The 18,419-nt window shown below is 37.9% G+C and overlaps 1 protein-coding gene across 1 annotated transcript; it reads right to left on the bottom strand.

The window, feature by feature from the left end:
* Positions 1 to 4,866: 4,866 nt before the first annotated feature.
* LOC108715025 (interleukin-2 receptor subunit beta) lies at positions 4,867 to 18,118 on the bottom strand. Its single transcript, XM_041561665.1, has 10 exons — positions 18,052 to 18,118; positions 16,528 to 16,599; positions 13,097 to 13,214; positions 12,917 to 12,983; positions 12,034 to 12,145; positions 11,056 to 11,201; positions 9,452 to 9,608; positions 7,755 to 7,857; positions 7,485 to 7,569; positions 4,867 to 6,188 (listed from the first exon to the last, which is right to left on the bottom strand). Exons 2-10 carry the CDS (start codon positions 16,577 to 16,579, stop codon positions 5,499 to 5,501), a joined length of 1,530 nt encoding a protein of 509 aa, XP_041417599.1. The 5' UTR covers positions 16,580 to 16,599; positions 18,052 to 18,118; the 3' UTR covers positions 4,867 to 5,498.
* Between the last annotated feature and the right edge of the window lie 301 nt (positions 18,119 to 18,419).

Raw genomic sequence — 18,419 nt, 5'->3', positions numbered from 1 at the left:
GCCAAGTGCTCTGGGATCAGAGTTCAGAAGAGCCACAATTAAACAGAACATTGGGTAAAATCAACACAGCAGACACTAAAATCAATACACAGAGCAATGGCAATGTAGTGTCAATGAAAAATATACACACTATACACAGAGGGAATAATGGAAGAGAGTCCTGATCGAAGGACATTGTTATTTGTTTTATATAGCTATTACTATTGTAAAGAACAGTAAGCTGGGCAATTGATAGTAGAAGGGGCGAAGTTTGCACACCCCTTCCAAACATGTTTTTTTCACATAGTATGCAAGAAATAATTACTTTTTTTTTCAATTACTTTTTATTTCAGATAATTTTTTAAGATTTAAAGGAGACAGATGGCATAACTAAAAACCTCTCCAATGAATAATATAAGGTTACTTTCGGTCAAAAATGTATATCTTTAAAAATGGCCCCTTATTGCATGCTATGGTCCCTGTTCATGTTTCAAATGAGGGGTGGGCATGTCCTAAAGCACAGTAGGAGAGAATCTAGCTGCTGATTGGTTGTTATCCTATAGTACAGTGAACTGGCTCCCCTTCACAGGCTTCGAAAGGAGGCATCAGGAAGTGGAACAGATGGGTGGGACCAGTATGGTTTTTGCAGAAATTATCAATAAATCATCCCCAAAAAACAATCCTTCTACAAGTGTATAATGCACTGACGCATTGTTTTTTTTTTATATAAACTATATCTCCTTTAAGTTTCCAACATGGCCCAAGGTCTGAATGGGCCAAGTCTGTATGGCCACCTTAATGCTACAGTCACAATAAATGTATACCACGCTTCTCTCCATCTGTGTTGCTACATGGAGTGGAGATCCGTTTTTTACGGCTGCACTCAGGCTGAAACTGTGTAGACACTGAGCAGATCTACTTGGCATTTGCTTAGTGTGACTTTGCACTTGAACCAGCCCTGGTTCTATCTAGTATCTAGTACACAAGGTACTCCATATCACACTACTCTAACTTGCTTTTTAGGGTAAAGGCTCACTGGGCTGTTTTTGGCTATTTAAGCTCTGCTTTTTAAAAGCAAAAACACTGTATAAAAACTGCCATAACCGCCCACCATAAACTAACACTGCAATTACCTGATATGTGCACAAAATAGGTCTTCCAGTTAATTGCCTGATAAACACTGGAAGAAGCAAGAAGTTATAAAAACAGGAGGCAAATAGCCCACAGGTCATCATTGAAAGTGTTGGCCCAAATCTGGCAGTGGCTGGTATTTGTAGCTACATTTAAAAGTATATATAGTTCTCTATCAATATGTTTTGCAACACTTTCTTCAGGGTGCTCTTGCAGCATCGGTTGTTCAGAGCCAATGTCCTTTCTGCCCAAGCCTAAAACTAGCCCTGATCACAGATTGGAAATCCCTCAGGTAAGAACTGCATTTTCTGCAATGTACAGTTATAGATGTCAAAACATATATGTATGTATTTGGAATTTGACTTTAGATCCTTTCTGACAAAGGGGCCCCTTCGTGCCCAAAGCAAATGACCTCTCTGCCCTGCCTCCTGGTCCTACGCTGTCAATAACAACTGTGTTTGTTCTACAGTTGTTTTTCTCTTGTTCATTGTGACTTCCTCATTCATTGTAAATAGCACATTTCTTCAGCTTTTTTCTGTTTCTGCTATAACTGTCGTATTTTTCGTTTCTTGCTTTTACGCTCCTGCCTGTTTCTCCCCACGCCTGCGCTTCCTGTTACCTTTCACAGGGGAAGTCCTGTCATATCTCCACTGCCTCGCACTGGCCTCTTTGTGGTCAGCTCTTTGTAACTGGCGTAAGAGAAGCGCCTGACCTCATGCAGTCAAGCCATCAAATCTCGCTCTTTCAACAGCTCGGAGACCTTGTCATAGAATTGCAATCTATAGCTTGTGATTAACATGTCTTTCCATGGAACAGCAACATAGCACAAGCCCCTAGCACTGAAATACACAGACTATAATGAAAAAATGTAAATAGGGGGAGAGGTCATATGAAATGCTGCTGAATTATTATTACCTGTACTAGCATTACAATTTTAAAGAGCTGATCAAATATATATTACCGTGGAATATTATTAGTACAGCTATATTATGTATTACAAAAATGTCAGAACCCTTAGATCAGGGGTTCTAACCCTTTTAGGTCTCATTTATAAAAGACAAGGGAAAATTGCAAAAAAAGAATGGTGCTATGAAGGGCAATGAGTTGGATCCTGTTTTGAATGTAGCTCTGCAGAGGTGGAGAGCGAGTGATTGTCCCCAGGAATGCCTCTTAGGTTGCATCTCATTTAGGTATGCAACATGAAAGCTATGGAGCCTATAGCAAGTCCAGGACTCACTTTCACCAGCATTGAGCTCTAAACCGTGCACCAGATTTTAAATACATTTGTACATGTTCTCTCCTCTGTTCTGAGAGTGCTGTGGTTCCAAGGAAATTATTTTACCAGAATTGTTTTCCTTCATTGGTCAAAACTGGCTTGTGCTTTGGGTTTCTTGCTGTGCCTATCCCTATCACACACACATACTGCATGGTGAATGGAAGACAGTGGCATAACTAGCATGGAACACACTCCATGACTGCAGGAGACCTGGGGAGAGGGGACCTGGCAGTTGCAGTGTCTACTTCCAGCTCCACTGCTACTGGCGGTATAAATGGGCAAGTACAGTAGCAATAGTGTCATCGTGCAGCTAAAGGTGCAATATAGTGAGGACTGGAAAACGTTATTGCTGATGGGCTCAGCTTACAAATGACACCACTGATGGGTGAAAATCTATATGTTCACTTATAGAACTTTCTGCCCCCTCCCCTATATGAACTCTTAATGCATAACAATAATTTTGGAAATAAAAAGAGTGACAAAAATAGAAAGAGGGACAAAAATGTTTTTGACCACGCCCATTTTTGTGGTTACACACCCAAATTACCATGTTCATTTTACAAAATGTGTCAGGTTATGAAAGTGTGAACACATTTCTGTGTTTATATGTTATTACAGTTTTGCTAATGAAGGTGAATTCACAAGTCACAGTTTCCCCAAGAGACCTGCTTATCTTAAATTGTTACAATTGATTCTTTGCGTTTCTTAAATTGTTACAAAAGTATCTAAGTGCACCTGCCATGTATTCGGGGCTCTCTGCCAAAATCCAATTGAGTTTTAGAAACTTTGTATGTTTTTCTGGCTGTTCAGTGCAGGAGATCAAAGAGAAACTCGGGACATTTCAGTAACAATCCGGGACTGCGGGTTGAGCTGTCAAAATCAGGACAGCTCCAAAAAAAAAACAAAGATGGGACAGTTGGGAGGTATGTTAATGCATCGTAAGAGGTACAGTGATAAACAACCAAATAGGGCTGTATAAATTACATACACACTAGTGCTGTACTATTGGAGGTTCAGCTGGCTAGCCTGTTCAAGTAATTTCATATTGGTGGTGAATAAAGTTCCTACTCCTAATATAGTTTGGAGGTAGGCCTGGTGCTCTTGGTTGATGAGGTTTGTGTTGCTCTCTCTGTGGTAGGGGTACAGCATTTTAGGCTGTCACGGAAAGCAAAGTCTTAATTCTCCGTGATGGATGTGATAGCACTGTTATTATGCTCATCAAAATATTTTCAGTTAAGAAAATCCTGTTGCCTTAACAGTTTTAGATATGTCAAGGCTTTGGAATGTATTTTTTGTTTTTCCTTGTGCTAATTGTTAGATATATAACAATTAACGATGATTAACATGATTAACCTTTAGTTACCGACAGCAAGGTTACAGTGTAATATTGTGTGAATGTGGAGTGACACGTGGCATTTGAAGAAGACTGATGATTTTGCAGGACTGAGTTTGGAATAAACCTTTTCATGGATTTATGTATAAACATTATATAGATATAGTTGTAGTATTCTGTTGTATATGTATACGTCTATGTCATTTTTTTATATAAAACATAGTACTTGAGTCTTTTAGTCCTGTTCATTTGCCTGCTATAGGAATTTGCAGCGATAACAGAAATAGACAAGGGAACACCAGCATCCTTGCAGGCTATTGTTAGATTTCACTAACATAGCAGTATTTCAAGGAGCCTGCAAAGGAGTTTATTAGTTCACTAAGACCTCGTACAGATAAGGTTGTGCTGAAACACACCGATACCCGTAGCAGGCAATTCCTAAGAATATTATACCCAGGGGTGAGTCAAGATGACTGGGTGCCCTAGGCAACCCGGCAGGCCAAATTGACTCCCTGTGCATGCTCACTCAAATGTAGTGACGTCACTGGGGGAGCGAGCGGAGTTGCAGGAGCCAGTGGCAGCAAGGAAACCCAGACAAGGGGCAGACAGAAAGCTTTTCAAGAGGTACCTGCCCAGCACCCCCACGTTATTGCGCCCTAGACAGGTGCCTCTTCAGCCTAGCGTTAGTTCTGGGCCCGATTATACCCATAACTGGCAAATGGGCATGTTTAAGTGATCTATACTTACACTGTATAAAAACAAGTCTAGTTTGAATAGAGAGAGTGAGAGTGGGAGAGAAGCCACTCCCACGAGCGAAAGCCAGAGGGAACATCAAGGCCTTCAAACCCTTCAACATCAGGGTCACCTAAGATTATAGACCAGGCAACTTAAAATATCTTGTTTATGTGCCAAATTAATATCTGTATTCTACTTGTATTCCATTGATGCCTAAAGGATTAAAAGACTCTTTTATGAGGAAACTTATGTTTACGTAAGGGTTTTCAGAGAGTACCTTCACTTGGCTATCTTCCGGATAAGTATAAAATATAAAAATGATTAACATGAGTACAGTATTACACTAATGAACCAAAAAGTTTGATGCAGGATGGTACTGTAACATAGTTTAGGCATGTTCTAACCACCACTATATGTTTGTAGCTTTAATATGAAATCTGTTGCCTTCAGTTGCAATTCCTGTATATGCCCATACTTATAATATATTTCAAGGGCATAAACCTAATTACAATGTAAACATAAATATTTCAAAAAAATGAAAGTTTAATGCCTTGCAAAGTTATCCTGTTCCATGTGCAGCCTCTGGTGTGTCCTAAGAAGCATCACAAGGCTGTGTGATTTGGAAGTCCATCTCTTCAGAGTAATTTAAGTCAGATAGAGGCAACGTTGCAGCAGAATATTGGTATTAAGAAGACTACTTGAGCACTCCACAGGCATTTGGATGTAGGAAGACCTGTAAGCTATAGGAAAAGCTGCCAGTAACTCATTAGTATTTATTTACACTGTAACACTTATTTTCCATTAAGAATGTCACACAGCTGTATCACTTATATATAAAATATATTCCAGAATGTCTATCGTTCGATTGCATAGGCTACAGACTGAATTACTGTCCAGTATACAATATACTGTATATTTCATTCAACCTCTGCTATGTGTAATGCTTCTTATCATCTTATTTCCTGCAACTGAATCAATCTACCTTAAGCATTACCCTATCAAAAAAAAACCCTTTTGTATTTGTTACTTATCCTGGAATTTATCTCACTCAATTAAGGCCCATCGGTTATAGATCTCTTTCAGAGAGATATACCCGCCTGCTATGTCTCTGTTCTGTGAGTTTGCGGCAGAATGATGATTTGTTTCTGGACATATGTTTCCACCATCTAATGATTCCTCCTTATTTTCACATACATTTATCACTTGCTTGTCATCAGGTATTTCTTGATTAGATGGGGCCTTATGGGATTCTAGGTTTTGTTCCTGGTCCGTTATGTCTTGCTGTTCAAGTGGATCTGTAGAACTGAAGAACTGTAGAACTGAAGGTGAATGGTCTTCTTCAAATGACCTGTTGTGAAAACCAAGGCTAGTAGATGGTGGAAGACTTAGATGGTCTTCTTTGAAGAGGGGAGACTCCTCAAGAGCAGTTGGGGAGGGAAGAGGTATGTCCTGTAGCATTGCTGGGAAGCCTCTCTGTTCCAAGTTATCATAAGTAAAGTAAGAGTTGGAAGAACCCTCTTCTTTTATGGATGGGTACTGGAAAAAGAAGTACTCTTTGTTGCTGAAGCCAGAAAATGAATTCTTGCTAGTATCTGTGTTAACCTCTTGTGCAGAAGTTGGAAGAAAAGGTTTGGAGGGCTCTTCTTTATTACACTTAAAGTCAACTGGGGAGATATCCAAGGGAGGGACATCCAGAGTAAACGAAGATAGAGAAAATGGTGATGACAACCATTTCTGGAAAGAAATGTTAAAAATAAGGGAGAATTCATTAGACTTTCATGAACAAATAAGAAAATCATATTAAAAATATCGGTATTTAAGTAATCAGCTATTCTCCCTGATCATACATAAATAAGAAGGAAAATTCTAAATTTATTGCATTTTAAAATACTTCTGAATCTACTCGTGTTTAAAATTAAGATGCTTGACTTCCCTTTTTATATTAATGCCTCCAGCATTTTACAAAACAAGAATTTGGCCTCCGGAATTATGTGTCATAAACTGCAAGTTGTCAACTATGACAGCCAGGCTGGATTTCGGGCTTCGGCACTCCTAGGCAACTGGGCCCTAGTGGCCAGCACCCTCGCAAGCGTGATTATGCGTCGGAGCACTGGGGATGATGTGTACAGGAGCAGTGACGGAACTAGATGGGGGCAGGCCCTGGTGCGGGCCATGCAGCCGGGCCCCGCCCCCACCATCGTCCGTGCGGCTGCAGCCAAATTCAGTGGGCGCGTGACTGCCGGGGGGCCCTGCAGGGGTTACGCCACTGTACAGGAGTACACATCCCCAGTGTTGCTTGGATTGCACCTGGGTGGCATGCCACCCCTAAATTTGTGCCACTCTTGGCCTGGTCTTTTGTGGCCTTGCCACAAATCTGTGCCTGATGTTTTTTGCTATCAGAGAAAATCTTTCTAATGGTACTGCTTGAGCCTGAAAAATTCTATAATCCTATTATATATAGATTATGATAATTCAATTCTTCTGTGACCAACTGAATTATGCCTATATTTACTGTCTATTTAAAGGTCCATGTATACAGGTTGGAACCTGTTACCTAGCATGATTGGGACCTGGGGTGTTCTGGATATGGATCTTTCCATAATTTGGTCTTCATACCATAAATCTACTATAAAATCATGTAAACACCTAATAGGATTCTTTTTCCTCAAGTAAGGATTAATGATATCTTGGCTGGGATCACATACAAGATACTGTTGTATTATTACAGAGATAAATTAACCCCCCCCCTTTTTTTTCAAATGTAATTATTTAATTAATTATGCAGTCTATAGAAGATGGCCTTCCCCTAATTCTGAGCTTTCTGGATAACAGGTTTCTAGATCCTATCATACAGTATAAATTATACTTACATTGGTGTTAAATAAGAAATATGTGTTAAATGTGTTTCTTAGTTAGTTAAGGATGGACAAGAAGTGGCCCTTCAGAAGGCAGAAGAGATGTTAGAGGGCTGCATTTTATACTTCTTTTCTCTAAATTTTGGGAAGGTTCAAGGTTTGGCTGTATACATACCTGAAAATTCCCCCCGTATTTAGAAATTAAGGGGTCAAAGAATCGCGATGGATCAGGTACGCCAATCCAAAATATTTTCTTGACCCTGAAATTGATGCAAAGAAAAAATATAAATGTAAATGAGTTCAAAATGGGGCAAGGAAAATAACAGGAGGAAGAAAGAAATAAATTGATTAAATTGAACAAACAAAAATATAAGAATGAAAGTAAGAGAATGGTGTAAGGGAAAATAAAAAGGACTATGTCTATATCCCACTTAAATATAATTACCTATCTTGTGTGCGACTGATTATTAATATAATGCACATACAGCTGATACAAACAGCACATGGAATCACCACCTCCTTAACAGGGAAGCTGGAGCCAGTTGTTTCTATAGAGAAAGCAGAGCAGAGTACATGATCAGTCTTAAAACATGGATATGTATTTTGCATTTTGTTTCATATTTGATTTCTACATTTTTATTTTTTAGGCTACAGTATATACAGCATTGGGGGAGGGGGTACAGGCCAGCCCTGCCCTTACATTCCTCTGAAATAGAGTATACAAATCAGCAGCAATTCAGCAACAGAGGAAGGGAGTGTTCAAAGTACAGGTATGGGATCCATTATCCGGAAACTTGTTATCCAGAAAGCTCCAAATTATGGAGTGGCCATCTCCCATAGTCTCCATTTTATCCAAATAATCCAAATTTTTAAAAAATGATCTACTTTTTTTTCTGTAATAATAAAACAGTAGTTTGTACTTGATTCCAACCGATATAATTAATCCTTATTGGAGGCAAAACCAGCCCATTGGGGTGATTTATTGTTTACTGGATATAGTAGACTTAAGATATGAAGATCCAAATTACAAAAAGATCTGTTATCTGGAAAGCCTCAGGTCCCATGCATTTTCATAACAGGTCCTATACTTGTATTAAAAATGGCAGATATCCATGATTCCAAGGTATAATTTTTAAAAATCATACTGCATCTCTGTTGTATGTATATAATTTGACAGTAAAGATAAGCAAAGCAATAACAATTTCAATGGTTTAATTAGCAAAATATCTTTTATTTATTGTATTTGTTATGTTGATTATTTACTAAAAATCTATGTATTAAAGGGAAAAAACCTATTCCATTCTGTATGTAGAAAATACTTTAATACTCCCTGACCTGCATAAAGGCATAAAATATGCCCTTGAGAGTGCATCTTCACATTTATAATAATTGGAATCCAAAGGTATATACATATTAAAGCATAAAAAGGAGCAAATCCTTTATATATATAGAGAAATAGATGCTGTACCACCAGTCTGCCCATTTCCCCTGCCAGGCCTATGCTTTAGTTGAAACTCTCAGATGCGATTCTGCCAAAGGGCCAAGATGCAAAAGGAATTCAGAGATCTGTAACTTCTCTATAGTCCCCAAGTAACAAAGAGCCGATGAACCATATACGTGTTGCTTTAATTGAAACCACCCCGGAATATGTCAAAAGATTAAACGCAGCTGCCCGAGGTTTGTTGCATTGCGCATTGTGTTTAAATGATTTACAACCAGATTAAGAATTGATTTTTACAAAGTACTTGCTTTCTAAAAATTCCTCTGCCTTTTTGGTTGTGTACTCCTGAATAAAATATATCAGAATATTAGATATCACCCTATTGCTTTTGTGCATGTATATGGTTGCAGAATTCATATTTGGATTTTATGTTCATATTTACAGTACAATCGAAAGAGATGGGACACATAGCAAAATATGCTCAATAACAACTGGAAATAATACGATTTCTGTGATATCTCTCAGCCAACTGCTACTCCAAAAAAGCTACTATATATATATATATATATATATATATATATATATATATATATATATATATATCCTTTCTGAATAATATCCAGGTGCCAACCGTAGCAGAAGCAAAGGCAAGACATACTGTAAAAGGAGGAAGACTTGAAACCCCTCTATATATCTGGTACCTTTTGTACGAGTCTTCCAGTGGTAAGGCTGGCTCCATCGACTCCATATGCCACCTTGATTTCTTACACGCACCTTGGCTTCATAGATTGTATCAGGAACAAGATCACGAAGAGGAGCAAAGAGTTCATCTTGTTTCACTGGAATTGTTATGGCAACCTTAAGAGAAAGAGTATGAAGGCCACTGTCATGTAAGCCAGCATTGTAACAAAATGGAGAAAGAGTCTTGTTGTACTATAAAAACAACTATACTATATTTAAAATTATCCTTGGTTACAACTTGGAACAAGAGGGTTGGGGAGGAATCATTATCAAGGAGTATAGTGCATTCTTACATATAAAAGATGATGCTGCTACTATTTTGTAGAAAAGTGTTTTTAAGAATGTAACAGGGTACCAATTACACCATGTGTGTTCCTGCCTTAATGCTGCACTCTCACAACAGAGAAGCAAAATTGGACAACAGAAAGGGGATCAACTTAGGTATAGTTATGGCAGTGATTGTCCTACATATTTTGGTCCTGCTTTTAAGAAGGGAGCTAACATAGGTTTACTGTTAACTCCAAGAACTGTAACCTGCAGCAACCAATCAGCAGGTAACTGTAAAGGGGCCGATTCACTAACTTCGAGTGAAGGATTCGAAGTAAAAAAACTTCGAATTTTTGTGCTCCTCGACTATCGAATTGGCGTAAATTCACCTGAGTAGAATGATTCGAATAGATTGAGCGCAAAAACGCTGCGACTAATCGCCATTCGATAGTCGAAGTACTGGATCGAGCGCAAAAACGCTGCGACTATTCGCCCATTCGATAGTCGAAGTACGGTCTCTTTTAAAAATACTTCGACTGCCTACTTCGCCACCTAAAACCTACCGAATTGCTTTAAAAGCCTATGGGAAAGTCCCATAGGCTTGTTTTCCAAGTTTTTGATCGAATAAAAAGGCATTCAATCGAATGAAAATCCTTTGAGCGAATATTCGATCGAGCACCTATTCGCCTGGCGAATATTCGCCAATTCGACTATTCGCCAGCGCGTAAATTCGCCCGAATTGCCTATTCGATTCTATTGGATTCTATTCCCCAGTCGGATTTCGAGGGATTTAACCCCTTGAAATTCGACCCTTGATGAATTTGCCCCTAATTGTTCTACTCTTTGATAGCAAACCTTGCATTGGCTGCTAATGGTTACTAGACAATGAGCAAATGTCTGCTCCTGTTACTCCCTTACCCTACAGATATTTAATTGATTTGAATTACAGTTAGCTGCTCTACTAAATAATTCAGCTACACATGTTATCCATCTTTGCTGTTTCTAGTATTATACAAGTGACTACCCCAGATAACATGCACTTCCACCAATAGAGACAGGTTTCTCAAGGCTCTGCCCGTGATTGAGTGAAAGAAAAAGCATGATACATACCAAGTTAAAAATATATTGCTCCAACTCACACAGATGAAGGTTAAGGGGAATGCAACTGGACCCTTTTACCTTGGTTCTACTTAGTTTCAGAGTCCCTTTATGCAATTTAGTAATTTGATAGGCTAGTTAATCAATGGAAGAATCAAACAGCTGTATGTGAACACCAACACCAGTGTTAGTCTCTCACCTTTTGGGGACTTGACTTAGGCTTGTATTCAACTTCATACTCCCTGAAGTTTGTAACATAAGAACTATGGTGACATTTCCATGCCAAGTTCCACATTCCTTCATTAGCTGGCATGATTTCCAAAGACATAGGAGGATCCAGTCGCACTATGCAGGAAACATATATTATTGAATTGATGCAAATAAATGTGAAGAACCAACAAGATCATGGTTGTGTGTGAGACAAGAACATCGAAAGAAACGGCTATGTTTTGTATAATAAACCCTTACATTCCTATATCTATGTACACAGGTCTGCTTTAGAAAGTCAAACAATTTTCACTAGGTAGCCATGGACACTTTGCTAGACATCTACAGAACCTTTCACTAACAAGGGTTGAATGTCCATGATTTTCTTTTTATGTAATAAGTAGACCTTTTTACTGGTTTTAAATGGAATCTAGACCTACAATTGAATAGGCACAAGTAGGGTTCTTCTCTAAACACTTGTACAGTCATTTTCTATTTTTTAGAAAATATTTGCAATTCTAAACTGCTTAATCCAGACTTTTGGCTTAACTGAGATTCAGCAATCCTAGCACTAGGGTTATGTGAATACAATAAGTACAGCACAGACAGTTCATAGTCAGTTAGGGTCGCTGACACTCTGAACTTCAAAGAGATCTGTTGAGCCTGGTATAAGCAGTCTAAAACTGTCTAAATCTGTCAATATATCAGAAACCACTATAAACAGAAAAAAATAGAAAAAAATGTAAACTGCAAAATTGCTCAGAGGATCCTTCTGAATAAATAAAGAATAAATAAAATAAATTTTGTTTTTTGGGCTAAAGATTTAGTTAGTGTTTGCTACTAACCATTATAACCTCTGCTGTGTTCTGCAAACCCACCAAGCAAGGGGCAGATATGGGTATGGATAGACCTTATCCCTGGCAGGTTTTATAGCATCCATAGTAAGCATAGTAAGTGTATTGACACTTACAGTTTTCATAAGGGAAGTAAACTATGGACTCCACGCTTTTGTTTCCTGCACCCTCTGTGTAACATCTCACACTTAGGTTTACTTGACTACCAACTGTAAATGTTTCTTGGCTCTGAAAAAATAAAATACAGCAATTTAGTAAATGCATATTTATGCAACAGGGGTTATGTTTAGATGAGAGCTTGATAATTTGGTTCTGGAGCATCACAGATTTAAAATGTTATCTTTATTTGTTACAAAAATACCCTTCATAAGTAATTTAGTTTATATATGGCCACTGTAGAAAATGCTGTATACAATTTAGATGTTTTCTACCTTAATCACCTTCACAAAAGAAACAGCCATTTCTTTAAGAATTTTACACCAGAAAACAGATCTTTTTTTGCTCTGTTTTTGCCAACCTCAGATAGGAACCCCTCCCTTTTATAAATCCTAAGCTGTTGAGAAAGTTTTATGTCTACTATTGATAATTATTTGTATTTCTCGTGAATTAATTAACATATTATAAATTGAATCTATAGTAATATACTGAAATACAGAAGTTCATTCAGATCAAAGCAAAAACATAATCATAGCAAGCCTATGATTAAGGGAGTTGTTCCCGAAACACGTTAAGTGAATCCTACCTGCAGTCTGTGCTGCAATAAATCTTTTTAACCAGAGTGCCATCCAGTTGCTTATTGGTATGTGATCACAGTAGGGACACAGAGAACTGAACACCTGGTTTTGGGAGCTGCCTTTATGAAATGCTGAGCTTGGAGTGATTTTTCCATGCTTTTTTGCTGACAGTTTAATTTTATGGAAGTGTTTCTTAATATTTTCATATGTAGAAGGCATGGCCAAGAAGGTAAATCACCTCCTTGTACTTAGTAAGTCTACTTACGTTTAGAAAGATTTTACACTTTCGAGGATTCATTCCAGATGGTAGCAAACAGGCTCCAGAGACAGATCTGTAAAAGACAGGTTATAACTGTATTTAAGAATCCCCTAAAAGTAGTCTTGCTTTTTTACTTATGGCAGAGTTTCCTGCACCACTGCACTGTGAGAAAACAAGTAAACTGACCTGGGACTGGGAGTAAAGGCACTTATGTAACAATTGTTGTCAATAAACTGGTTTTTGGCAAACCATGAACAGGAGAGGAGATTCCAGGAGTTATATGTGCAGTTTGGGTTTGTGGCTCCTGTAGCAAAATAAAAATAAGATTAAAACACAAACAGAGAAATTAGAGCTAAAACTGATATTGTACATGAACAAAAATGATTAAATCAGTTATATTATTTTCTACTTCTACCAAAGGATATCCACCTTTACCAGTCTATATCAACCAAACCACCTCTACCAGTCTGAACCAACCAAACCACCTCTACCAGTCTGAACCAATCAAACCACCTCTACCAGTCTGAACCAAGAAAATCACCTCTACCGGTCTATACTTAATCAAACCACCTGAACCAGCCTGTAACAACCAATCCACCGCTACCATTACCAACTACAGCTCTATCAGTCAGTACCAACCAAACCAGCTCTTTCAGTCTGTACAAAACAAACCACCTCTATCACTCAGTTCCAACCTGGGGCCTTACAGTTAAAAAAACCTGTAATTATTGGAACATATATGGGATTATTTCCTGTAATGCAGTTACTTGCTGCGACTAATCAGCAAGTAGATTTGGTAAAGCCTGCTGCAGAAAAATGGAACTGGATTATATGAATTACAACACTAATGCAAATTTGACCATTGTTAGTATGCAAGCCTACTGATATATAAAAGTGTATCAACATAAAAGTAATCAGAACTATGAACCCTAGTTGGACCATCAAGCACCAGCTTTGAGGCCACTGAGAGCAACATCAAAGGGTTTGGTGAACAACAAGTTGCTTGTGAGCCACTGGTTAGGGATCACTGCTATATCTTATTATCTTATTCCCCAATTTAGATTATAAGATGTATGAGACATATATATATATATATATATATATATATATATATATATATATATATATATATATATATATATATATATATAGAATTGTCTGTGGTGTCCGCACTCCTTAGCTTGTGAACTCGAGGTGCACGATCAATAAGTCATAGATAAAGGTTGGAAGGATCAGCACACTCCATTTTGCGATGAAAAAAGTGTTTTTTTATTAAACACACATAACTCCAACGTTTCGGTTCCGCCTGGGAACCTTTATCAAGCCTTGATAAAGGTTCCCAGGCGGAACTGAAACGTTGGAGTTATGTGTGTTTAATAAAAAAACACTTTTTTCATCGCAAAATGGAGTGTGCTGATCCTTCCAACCTTTATATATATATATATATATATATATATATTATGATTGACAATCATCTGATTCACTTTTACAGCCTTGTCCCATCAAGTTAAAAACTTGTTGTTGCTTTAAAAAGGAGAACTAAACCCTATAAATGAATATGGCTAAAAAAAACCACATATTAAGTTAATTTTAAATAAACACTTAAGTTGGCAAGTGTTACCAGTAGCTGCGAGATTCACAGGCAGCCTAAACTTTGTTTACATCCTCTATGACGGTGAGGTATGGCATACGGAAACTCGCTTTTGGCAGAGTTATTGAGAGAAAAACAAGATGAAATTATATTTGTTGAACCCTAAATAGGTGAAACCGTTAAGATGGAGTTATTCTCAGGTTGATCTATGGTTCATCAGATAGTGCTAAAATCACAACATTATAAAGCAGTGATCCCCAACCAGTAGCTTGTGAGCAACATGTTGCTCTCCAACCCCTTGGATGTTGCTCCCAGTGGCCACAAAGCAGGAGCTTATTTTTGAATTTCAATCTTGGAGGAAAGTTTTGGTTGTATACAGGGCCAGGCCAGCCTGGGCAGGCGCCCCACGCAACCCGACCTGCCGCGTCGCCCCCTACACTGATCGCACGCAGACAAGCTGACAAAAGCGTCACAGCGCACGCCACCCTCAATCACTTAAGCACACACATCTCACGCCACGCTCATGTCACATAGGAGCATGCGCATACAGAGCAGGAATGAAGACTGGAGGGGGGTAGGCAGCAGTTAAAGGTACGTGCTGGGCACCCCCTAAGCTTTGTGCCCTAGGCACGTGCCTACTCCGCCTACCACCTAGTACCGGCCCTGGTTGTATAAAAACCATATGTACTGCCAAACAGAGCCTGAATGTAGGTTGACAATCCACATAGAGGCTACTAAATGGCCAATCACAGCACACATTTTTCATGCTAGTGTTGCTCCCCAACCCATTTTACTTCTGAATGTTGCTCACAAGTTCAAAAGGTTGGGGATCCCTGTTATAAAGTAAACATTATTATTAAACATTATCAAGTCTAATATGCATATCCTTTAAATGGATTTATGGATATATTTCGTACCGAGAAGTAGTTTATATTATTATTATTTTATTATTAACATGTATTTATATAGCACCAACATATATCACATGAATTTAGTTGTATTACATTTAATAGTATTAGGATTTTCATTGGCACACCAACAGAAGGGTTCATAGCACCAAATCCTTATTTGAATGATCGTGGTACAGGGCTCCCTTGTTGCTTGATAAGGTATCAACTATATTGTCTAAATTATTTGTGAAACAGGAGGTGGAAACCGGAAACACAACAACATTGAGTTAAGTGGGTTTAGACCATCTATTAAAAAACACAGACTGTTATCCTAGTGCTCAATATTTCATCTATTACACAATATGACAGTAAGATAAGGTGGAAGAGCTGGCAAAATATTATCTGCAGAGATCTGACTAGAGGTGCCATAAGTGCCCCTGAATATACAGGCAAACCTGTCCTGTAATTTGCTCAGAGAAGCAACATGCAGTGTTGAGTCTAAGCATTATGGGGTTATTTACAAATCCGCACAGGTTTTTCGGCTTACTTATTAATATACTTTCCCGAAAATTTCGTTTGAAAAAAAAATTGTGAAAAATACGAATCTTATGAAATTTTCAGAATTCCGGTTTTTCTGATTTTTGCCCATAAACCCCGAAAACTTCGGATTATTGCACGAAACCCATCGCAGATCAAAAAATCTTTGGGACTTCTCCTATTGACTAATATGCAACCTCGGCAGGTCTGAGATGACGGATTTTCGGATTCTGACTTTTCCATGTTTGGGGTATAATGAATTCCAAAAAATCTGTGTTTTTTTAAAATTCAGATTTTATACTAAAAGAACACAATTTTTTTGGATTTTTGGCATCCGGATTTTAGTAAATAACCCCCATAAAGTCACTCTACCCAACTATCTCAATCTATATCTGTTCTTTTATTATAAAGGTTAGCAAAGTCAAACCATAATAATTGTTCTTCTCTGTTTTTCCTTGTAGCAGCCTCTGCAAATGTTGGTTCCTTTTCTCCAACGCAGATAAAATGGATATAATTCCTCACCTCTGCTTCTATATATATGCCAATGTACTGAATGTGAACATCAAACATATTAACTAAAAGTAAAATGGCATATTTACCAAGAAGAGTAAAGTGTAAAAACAGAAGGATGAAGGTACAGGTGCCTGCCATCTTGTATTGTGACCAGACTCCTGGGAAAAAAACAATTAAAAAGTGGGTGATTAATAAGAGACAAGGCAGACATCATGAACTGTAGAAGATGTGACTAAGAAATGTAAATATAAAAGAGGCTTTGAGGGTAAAAGAAGGTAAAATATGTTTTTGATTTGGATGGGGTTTTTCTCCTGCTCTAAGGTTTATAACTTATGTGGCTTATTCCTCTGCTATTGAGATAGTGGGGCTCATTTATAAACATTGGGAAATATACACCTGGGTAGTAATCTATAGCAGCCAATCAGTGATTAGCTTTTTTACCAGTTGCAGGTTGAACAGTGAAAGACAACATTTGATTGGTTACCATGGGTTACTCTGCTCAGGTGCCAATTTTTGCCCAGTGACTCCTTTTTATCATTAACTAATTGACCTTAGTGTTTATTTTTTTCAGTCTGTAGTAAAGCTTTGAGTTTTTTAATTCATGTACGTTATATAGCTTTATTTAATCTTTCTTAATTAATTATCCTATATAATCATCATACTAAGCACAGGAAAACAGGAGATAGATTAAGAGAAAATACGTTTCTTAGAGTATATCGGCCGTGAATGATTATATCTAGTACCTGGTCTTTGCTCTGTGATCTATGCTATCATATAGAATCTATAGTATTCTTTCTCTGTTTTGTCTCTGGTTTCTGTTTTACACCGTTATCAGCCCCTCTCTTCTTTAACAGCATCCCTTTTTTTTTATCTGCTTAGTCATATCTACCATTCATATATTGGTCACAGCGCTCTCTTGCACAGACGCACATTTTCCTCTCCACAAATGCAAATTTGCCTTGTTCACATTTGTTCCTAAATGTCGCAATTCTCTCACCCTCTACCTTCACTTTTACCAACCTCAGTATATAATGCGCCTATATTATTCCTTATTTATATACTCCATCCATAGATGGAGCACATACTCCCTTAACATTTCTGTTCCAGCACACTTTCATCCTCTATCGTTCATACTGTATACACGGTCTGTCCCATTTATTTGCGCACCTGCTTCATCTATTTTCTTACATTCTATTTACCCCTCCTTACAATTTCCCCTCTCCATGTGAACTCCCCAGTGACTGAATTGCATAAATATTGTGGTTTGAGTGAAACTAGAATTCTTTACTTTAGTTTAATAAAAAAAGATTTTATGTTTGTAAATGGTGTATTAAGCCTTGCCTAAATGTTTTGACACTATATATAATGACATATGATAATAATATACTAATAATGTAAGACAATGACACATATTACATTCCTCTTCTAAACATTTATGTCTTTATTAGCCCCTTCTTTAACTCCAATTATCTCCATGCTCACTGATACAGGGAAAGTACCAAATCTGCCCACCCAACATATAAACTTATCCAACCATAGACATCATTGCTCTAATTTTTCACTATAACTGCATACAACGCTTGTTTTCTTTTCTTCCTAAATGAACTTACCAAATGTGAAGCTCTCTGCTCTTCTCCCATCGCACAGTGACCATGTCTATAAATGTCTCAGCCTAAGCTAGCGTACCTATTTGACAGGAAACTGTGGGGAAGTGGGAGGACCGAGAAGTCAACGTGGGGAACTGCAATTAAGAGTTGGCGGTGGCAGTGACACTATAATGATTGTGAAATAGAAAGTATTCATGAATACGTTTTTTAAATACTGGAATTAAAGCTGTTGAAAAGCATTTAGAAACAGGCATGTGTCAAGCAATCTCACTGTAACAATAGCTTGACACTTGCGATCATTTTTCCTTTATGGTATCAAGGGGACCCAATCAATTCAGTGCCTTGTCTGTGAAAGAACTGACGTGATGTCA

This window comes from Xenopus laevis, chromosome 4S, assembly GCF_017654675.1.
Source record: "Xenopus laevis strain J_2021 chromosome 4S, Xenopus_laevis_v10.1, whole genome shotgun sequence".
NCBI lineage: Eukaryota > Metazoa > Chordata > Amphibia > Anura > Pipidae > Xenopus > Xenopus laevis.
Note: the sequence above shows the minus strand (reverse complement) of the source record. Positions and strands in the feature narration are given on the sequence as shown.